Source organism: Propithecus coquereli, unplaced genomic scaffold, assembly GCF_000956105.1.
Source record: "Propithecus coquereli isolate 6110/MARCELLA unplaced genomic scaffold, Pcoq_1.0 Scaffold268, whole genome shotgun sequence".
Taxonomy (NCBI): Eukaryota; Metazoa; Chordata; class Mammalia; order Primates; family Indriidae; genus Propithecus; species Propithecus coquereli.
In genome coordinates this window covers 1,527,855-1,536,494 of record NW_012148263.1, presented here as the reverse complement: position 1 = coordinate 1,536,494, position 8,640 = coordinate 1,527,855, and the positions used below count along the sequence as shown (strand labels likewise).

Genomic DNA, 8,640 nt, shown 5'->3' with positions numbered 1-8,640 from the left:
CCACCATGCCCGGCTAGTTTTTTCTATATATTTTTAGTTGTCCAATTAATTTTCTTTCTAATTTTAGTAGAGACAGGGTCTCGCTCTTGCTCAGGCTGGTCTCAAACTCCTGAGCTCAAACAATTCGCCCACTTCGGCCTCCCAGAGAGCTAGGATTACAGGCGTGAGCCACGGCGCCCAGCCTTTTGGCATCATTTTTGAGGGGCTTTCTAACCAGATCCAACTGATGACCTTATTCGATAATACTTATGGCTGAGCTTTGGGCCCAGATGCCACAGTACATTTTTCTCATCCATTGTGCTCACTTAATTATTTACAAAGTTTTCCAACAACAATAATGAAAAACATCTTAAAATGGAAGAGGAAGCCATTAAAGGTACTAAGTCCTTTTACTGGAGATGTTCATGGCTGGCTACACAACAGCTCTGAGGAGGCAGCACCCTATAGAGTCTGGGAGTCTGGGATGAATGAGGTTTGACTTCAGCTCTACCACCCACCGTTTAACCACTCCAATCCTCTGGTTTTCTGTCTGAAAATGGGGATAGTGTATGTACCTTGCAAAGAGTGTTCTGAGAATTAGAGATAACGTGTAAAGCTCCTATCACAGTACCTGAATATAGTATGTGATCAAAAAACCAAAACAATTATGAATGGGAAGAAAGTTGAACAAGGTAACTTTAAGGATTAAGTGGTATTTCTGCTCTAAGATTCTATGATTCTACGTTCTAACCTTTTAAAGGCTTAACAATACTGAAAAAATTTCCCAGCCACAATGTGTTGAGTGCTTATTATGTCAAAGCGCTATGTTTCAAAGAAAACCGTCAATAAATAATTAGCAGTAGGAACTCAGTAATCTAGCTCACATACTCATATCACTGCTTCTCAAGTTAAATAAATGGAAGCTATCCAAAAGGCCCTACCAAAAGCAAGCAACAGCCTATGATAAAACAAGCCTCCTCCCCAAAGGGTAACTCTGTATTAGGTTCAGTATAACATGTAAATGTGAGGTCTTTGCAGGAAGACAAAATAGGCTCTGCTCAGGAAACAGGGAGGGCAGAACTAGGAGAAATAACTCTAGAAAGGAGACCGCCATCCTAAAGCAAGGGTGCTGTGGATGTGGCTGAAGCACCAGGTACTTGGGCAGGTGTGGTCTGAGGTTGGGGACTGTTGGCTGACAGATGGTGACCCCCAAACACCCTTTCCAGCAACCTGGGTGGCAGGAAAGGGGAGTCCTTCCTGGACCTGGGAGAGGGGATGGAAGCAGGCTGGGCAGATGAGCAATGCACTATCAAGCAGGGGTCAACAAGGAGTCTGGATTGCACACCCTTACCAGTCAAAGTGTTCTGGCCCTTCCCATGCCCCAACATATTATCTATAAATTACCTCATGGACTACATATTAAGTGCATTATAAAGCTTCACAGAGTATAAACACTGAAAAGGATGAGATCTATTTAAACAGAAGTTGTAATAATTAATTCCTCCTCTTCATTAGACTTCTTGTGCAGCCACTTTGGAGATCCCTGGTAGAGAAGAGGTGAGCTTGCAAAGGGTGGGGAATGTGGCATTGTCACTCCCTGCACAGAACCTTAAAAGGCAAAAATATCCTCAACGAGTTTCCCTTAGCTTTTCTTCAAAAGAGATCCCTGTCACTCAGTAAGTAACAGGCAGGAATAGTGCCAGGTAACAACTCACTCTCCCACTGCTTTCTCTCCAGCTTCCAGCCCTCTACCTGACTTTCTGATTGCATTGTCCCAAAGGTTGCCGCAGTTACACCTGACACCACGATGTTTTCCACCATTAGGAAGCTCAGATCCTATTATTTGGTAATGACTATATCTGACCTAGAAGAGTTTGGCTGATAACATCAAGGCTGTTTTCAATTTGGGGGAAAGGGAAGCACTCTGTTTAAACTGTAAGTTCTAAGGAGAGGGACTGAACCCTACAGAGTTCTCTTTATATAGTCTTGGGTGCAAATTAAGCACAAGGTCCATAGTGGTTTGTTTGGTTCGCTGGTTGGTTGGGTTTTGGCTAAAAATGAGACTAGAAAAAAAATATTTCCTCTGAAAACAGGTGTATTATTAGTAAATAACATAGCACATTTTCTGCAGGTTTTACAGATAGCTAATTGCCCTTATTAGACAACATCAAATTTGCTGTGGAATTTTTACATATGCTTCATTTTATTTTTGCAGAGAGAAACACAGAGTAACACTTATAGATCTTATAGCTGATCCATAAGAACACCACCAGAGCAAAACCGATTAGTAAAGGCACTTGTCCAGTTTGCTACAGCTCCTACATATGACTGCATTTTGCAGCCAGAACCCCTTAGCATTCGCATGTACAGACTTCCAACATTACATCTGTGGGCTCAGTTTGATGGGACTTAATTGGAAGAACTAGGTGGTTTCTGCCTCTAAACACCAGCAGTAGCTTTCCAATGTAATACCTGCTGATTCTTGTCTGTCAAAAAATTTGTATCCAGTCCTGGTTATCTTAGAGATGCCTTATCTCCCAGTGCACCTTCAGGAAATGGCGGCCTGCCCATTGCTTCTATCTATCTGTTTAGCCAAGCCCAACGAGTGTGACCGTGGTTCCTACTGACAAGAGACAGTTTACCAAACTACAAAACTCAGCCTGTGTAGAATTTTAGGAACATATTTTTATATCTCAATTAAAAATTAAAAGAAATTAATTCCATTGATTGGTAGTGATTAAGAAAAGGTCATATTGCTGTTTTACTTTATAAATTACACCAGTTTTGCTGTTTCCTTAGTTCCTTTTTACTTAGCTTTGTCAAGAAACAGCAAGGACAGCTGTCTAGGCTCTGCACCAGAGAACCTTCACGAACACCACTCACTCCATAACATCAGTTGGTTTTGTGCCTTATGTTGGGTAGGGAATGTATGACAAAGGAGAAAAGCAGATATCACAAAGACTTTCTGAAAGACTTATAAGATGTTATGACAGATTTTTTGACTTTATAAAATACTGATTATTTTTAAAAGAACACCATATTTTATTAGAGTCAATCTCACCATTCTTAGTCATAAAGATAAATACTATTTTATGTAACTAGAGTTTGTGCACACTCATTTACAGTCAATTCCATTATTTTTCTTGAAGTGAACTTTCTATCATATTTTTCCAGGTTATGTAAGTGAGCTGATTATGCAACTATCATAAGAGGTTGGTAAATATGGGAATTATTGTAAGATCAACATTTTTTACAAGCTACAGCTAAGGTTGTTTGTGGAGTAACAAAGGGAATATAAAAAAAAAATGTTCTGCTCTGCCTTGGATTCAGGTTTATCATTCCTGTGTTTGATTTAAATGCCTGAATCTTAATCTCTTTTACAAATTAGCATGGGTCCTTAGTCCAGATGTGAAAGGAAATTAGATTTCTATTTAAAACAATAAGACTACAGACAGTGGAGAACAAGAAAACCCTAAAACAAAATACTGGTTAAATAACTACAGCAAAAACCTCATTTATTAAAAATCCTCTAATCAGAAATGTGTGATAGTTCAGAAAGGCAGAAGACCAAAGTGTACCTTTGGCCTAATTGTGTAAGAGTTTGATGAATCAGTTACTCCTGGAAAATATATTTCAGAGAGGACTCTGAAACTTCTAAAGAGATTGTTTCTAGTATCCTTAAGTAATTTTAGACATTTACAATACTGAATGATATCCTAGTTATAAATAATTCTTATCCATAACTTAAATCCATCTTGAGCCTCTATGAAGTAAATCTTCCTTAACCTACTTACAGGATTTGCTGTAGTGATGAAAGTAGCCTTTCATTTTTACAATGAAAATGAAATGAATTTTAAGATGAAAATGAAAGCCTTTTCCTAAATCAGAAACTATCAGTTTCCTTAGAGCAAAGCAGGTTGTTGGTTGTTCTGGTTTAATACTTAAAATACAGAAGCAGCCTGCCTGGGTTTAAAATCCCCCTTCTACCATTTGGACATGTTCTTTATGGTCATGGTGCCTCCATTCCCTTGTCTGTAAAATGGGGGAAATGATACCTAAAAGTTTTAAAAACTGTAAGGCGTTTAGAACAGTGCCTGGCCCCTTAAAAGTCAGCTCTATTATTTTTACCCAGGTCAGAAATGGAAGTTAGATTCAGTCACATCCCCAAGGCATCACTGAGATAAATTTCTGTGACATGGGGAACATTTCAGAACACACAGATTTTTTAGCCCCTTCCTTCCAGGCTCAAGGGCATATTTTCACACCGCAGGGCATCACCCATTTAGATTCTTCAAGTCTTCCTTAACTTCTGGCCTTCAGCCACCCAGCCTAGTCTGTCAGGTACTTCTGGTTAATTACACATAAGCTTTATCCAAGCCACCCCCTCCCCTATCTCTATGAATTGGTCTTCATTCTCTTTTCGGTTCCGGCTAGAAGGCACCTGCTCCCTTAAGATTTCCCTCACTGATGCTCTCTACTAAGATCAGCCCTTGACTCAGGCACGGCTCTGCTTTGTAAGTCCTTAAATCGCTTCTCAGGTCATGAGGGCATTTGGGATCGCCCGGCCATTACATGATTTTTTTCATTAAAACGTGGAGTTTGAGCAGCCCGTTCTGAGCCGTCGGACTTTGGACTCCAAACAAAATTCCTAGCTAAAGACACAAGAAGATGGGCGAGCTGCGGCTCCAAGGGCTGGTGAGTGCAACCGCAGGCCAGTTTGGGGATGGTCGGTTTGGACAGGACAAGGGCGAGGGAAATGGGAGGATGGTGACGCACCTGAGTAAGTCCGCTAGACCAAAGGAAATAAACTAAGGCTTGATACAGAGCATAGAGGCCGACACAAACATACATACAAACACACACACACGCGTGCGCGCGCGCAAAGCTGAGAGAGGAGCAGTCCCAGGTATCTGACAATGACACGGCCCCGATCCGGACAAAGCCCCCAGATTTCCGGAGTGCTCCCCCCTCCCAGGCCACCTCCAGAGATTACTGTTAACGCATCTCTCCGCCCTGCTCTGCTCGGGCGCGCCGGGCGCCCTCCCCTCCCCCCGCAGCCGCAGCTCCCCGCCCCCTACGAACGCGGCTCCCCAGTGTCCTCTAGAACGCCGGCGTGGCTGTCGGGTTTCAAACCCCAGCGCAGACCCTGGTCCTCGGCGCGCGCAGCCAAGTCGCTGGCCAGCCTTTGGCCCCCGCATCAATCATTAACGGATCGGCTCGGGCTGCTGCGGCCCGAGGAGGGGGATGGCATGGAACTCGAGACTGGGGACAACTCTATCCCCCGAGGCGGCCGCGAAACCCTAGCCTCGGAGGTCCCCGCCCTGCCTCGGTGCGCCTGTCCCTCCCTTCCTCCGCGCCTCGGCTCGCACATCCCCGCCTCTCGCTCTGGGGGCGGCGGCGGAGGCGCCAGCACCGCGCGATGCCCAGTCACCGCAGCAGCGCCGCCGCCGCCGCAGTCCGCCGCGCCGCCGCCGCCGCCGCTGCCGCAGCGCGGACGGCCGCGCGCCGGTAGCAGGGAGCTTGGCAAGGGGGCCGCCGAGCCCCGCGCGCTCCGCGCTCCTGCCAGTCGCCGCGCTGCCTATTAATTGATTATTTTATTTATTTATTTATTTTAGGAGCTGCTGCTCGGAGGCGCAGGTCTTCTCCTGAACCTGCAAAGACGCCCCTGGCGCTGGCACAAAGGCTCCGACGGCAGCCAGCGGGGTCTACCTAGCGCCCGGGAGCAGGCGCCAGAGGTCGCTTGCGCGCACCCCAGCCGAGCCCGGGGCACCATGCCGCGGCGCCTGCAGCCTCGGGGCGCGGGCACAAAGGGCCCTCCCGCCACGGCCCCAGCAGCTTCTGCAGCTGCCCGGCACTCCCACCATGCCGCCTCTGGGGACCCCCCAGCGTCGGCCAAGCCGCTGCTGCGCTGGGACGAGGTGCCTGACGACTTCGTGGAGTGCTTCATCCTGTCGGGCTACCGGCGTCTGCCGTGCACAGCCCAGGAGTGCCTAGCCTCGGTGCTGAAGCCTACCAATGAGACGCTCAACTTCTGGACGCACTTCATCCCGCTGCTGCTGTTCCTGAGCAAGTTCTGCCGTCTGATTTTCCTGAGCGGCGGCGACGTGCCCTTCCACCACCCGTGGCTGCTGCCGCTGTGGTGCTATGCGTCGGGAGTGCTGCTGACCTTCGCCATGAGCTGCACGGCGCACGTGTTCAGCTGCTTGTCGTTGCGCCTGCGTGCCGTCTTCTTCTACCTGGACTACGCGTCCATCAGCTACTATGGCTTCGGCAGCACCGTGGCCTACTACTACTACCTGCTGCCTGGCCTGAGCTTACTGGATGCCAGGGTCATGACCCCATACGTGCAGCAGCGCCTGGGCTGGCACGTGGACTGCACGCACCTCATAGCTGCCTACCGCGCTCTGGTGCTGCCTGTCGCCTTCGTGCTGGCTGTGACATGCACCGTGGCCTGCTGCAAGAGCCGCACCGACTGGTGCCCCTACCCGTTCGCGCTGCGCACCTTCGTCTTTGTCATGCCGCTCAGCATGGCCTGCCCCATTATGCTCGAGAGCTGGCTCTTCGACTTACGTGGTGAGAACCCCACACTCTTCGTGCACTTCTACCGCCGCTACTTCTGGCTGGTGGTGGCCGCCTTCTTCAACGTGAGCAAGATCCCTGAGCGCATCCAGCCAGGTCTCTTTGACATCATCGGCCACAGCCACCAGCTCTTCCACATCTTCACCTTCCTCAGCATCTACGACCAGGTGTACTACGTGGAGGAGGGCCTGCGCCAGTTCCTCCAGGCTCCGCCTGCTGCGCCCACCTTCTCAGGCACCGTGGGCTACATGCTGCTGCTAGTGGTCTGCCTGGGGCTGGTCATCAGGAAATTCCTAAACAGCTCCGAAACCTGCAGTAAAAAGTGAGCCTCCGCCTTGGAGGAGGCTACTGGTTTGGCCACCTGTTTGTTTGAAGTGTCTGTTGCTATTGTTGGTTTGTTTTCAAGTTTTGTTATGTTTCCTTCTTTGCTCCAGGAGGGTGCTGCAAAACCATAGGGGAAAAGCCCACTGCTACAAAGGGCTCCCAATCCATTTGGGACTTTGGAAGAGGGAGAAAGTAGGCCGGGGGAGTCAAGAAGGAGGGAGATGGTCACTGATTCTTGCTCCTGGAAAAAAATTCAGATGGTGTCTGTGACATCCAGGGATTTTTCCAAAGGCAGCAAATAATATCCCAAATAAAACCCCAAAGAGTTGGCTTTTCCAATCATCTGTGCCAGTGGTAATAAGGAGTAGCCGTTGTGAGGTCAGGTATGCAGTAAAGAGGGTAAATAGACAAAATCCCTGGGTACTTCGATTTCAGTCTGAGGAATGCTTGGATTTGTCAAAAGAATGGAGCTTTGTAGGAAACAGGCACAAAGACACAAACCCAGGGCTTAACCTGCTAGAAAATGCATGGAATGTGAACACAAGTTAATTATTTCAAAATTTTTCTCAGATATTATTTAAATAGTAATATATACAATGATTTTTCATAATTTATCAAAGCCTGTGATATGCACTGAATTTTCTTTGTCATATAGTTTTGAATTTTGCAGCCTTCTGCATTGCATACACTTGAACTGGACATCAGGGCAAGCTGCTTGAGCACTCTCAATTACTTTTTTAAACAGTGTTTTCTGAGGGCCTATGTGTGTCATGATACAACTGTGAATTATTCTACCTTAGGGGACTCTGGTTAAACTATTGGAGCTCAAGTGGTTTGTATAGATCCCAACTTCTTGTTTACTTTAATGTATCCCACAGAACCCATCCTGGTTTTTTGTTTGTTTTGTTTTTAATCTTATTCTTTCCTTCTTATTTAAATTGCCACTGGAATAAATGTGCCTTTTGAAGCAATTCCCAAATGATTGGTCCTCAAACATAGTATCTTGCATGGGGAGAGCAGTAAGAATAAGCTTTTCTTACTTTACTTCGAATCAAGATTTAGCATTCCACCCAGGAGGAAAGAAAGATGGTGCTGGTTTTAAGTTTTTGGTAGGACCAGAAGCAGCTTACAGGGGCTTGCAGAGCATTTGGCTTCTCTACAAGGAGAGGGAGCCAACCCACTAATGTGGATGTGGTTCTTAATGCAGCCATGGGGGAAGGAGAGAGGACACTATTCTAAACTGATGCCATCCATCATTGCTTAAAATTAAAAATATAATATTCTGGAATAAATGAGGGAGTTTTATTATGAAAATCAGGAGCATATTATTGAATTGTAACTGAAAATGTTGAGTTAAATAAGATTACACTTGCTCAGTTAAACACTGAAGTCTCATTTGGATCCAGACTGTTGAAATGATTGGCAGTCACTCTAAATCCTTGAAACATTCATGAACATGCCCCTGAGATCCTTTCTAACAACCAGATTGGCCAGGGTTGTTCAGTCATTTCTTATAAATGTAATTGAGATGGCCACTGTAGATTAACACAAACCACTGAAGTGGTTTATTTAAATACTTACCACACTTACTGGGAAGTTGATTTGGTTAAGAACCGAATAAGTCATTGAATTAGAAGTCTTGACTTCATGTAATAATTTAAATCAAGCACATAAAGTAGGTGAACACTTACCTCAGCACTGGTAGGCTGGCATTCCTAAAAAGATTGCTGTTTTTGCTTATGCTTTTAATCACTTCTG

At 46.1% G+C, this 8,640-nt stretch overlaps 1 protein-coding gene across 2 annotated transcripts; it reads left to right on the top strand.

Annotated features, from left to right (window-relative positions):
* The first annotated feature begins 4,658 nt into the window (after positions 1–4,658).
* Positions 4,659–7,853, top strand: PAQR9 (progestin and adipoQ receptor family member IX). Of its 2 annotated transcripts, none has more exons than XM_012647428.1 (2): positions 4,659–4,674; positions 5,595–7,853. In XM_012647428.1, the coding sequence occupies exon 2, from the start codon at positions 5,751–5,753 to the stop codon at positions 6,882–6,884; it is 1,134 nt and encodes a 377-aa protein (XP_012502882.1). In that variant the 5' UTR covers positions 4,659–4,674; positions 5,595–5,750; the 3' UTR covers positions 6,885–7,853. The 2 variants fall into 2 exon arrangements, with proteins under 2 accessions (XP_012502882.1, XP_012502883.1); XM_012647429.1 differs by lacking the exon at positions 4,659–4,674 and adding an exon at positions 5,255–5,308.
* Positions 7,854–8,640: the final 787 nt, after the last annotated feature.

Excerpts from the sequence above, each read along its gene's own strand:
- PAQR9 (XM_012647428.1), top strand. The coding sequence starts at position 5,751 with ATGCCGCGGCGCCTGCAGCCTCGGGGCGCGGGCACAAAGGGCCCTCCC.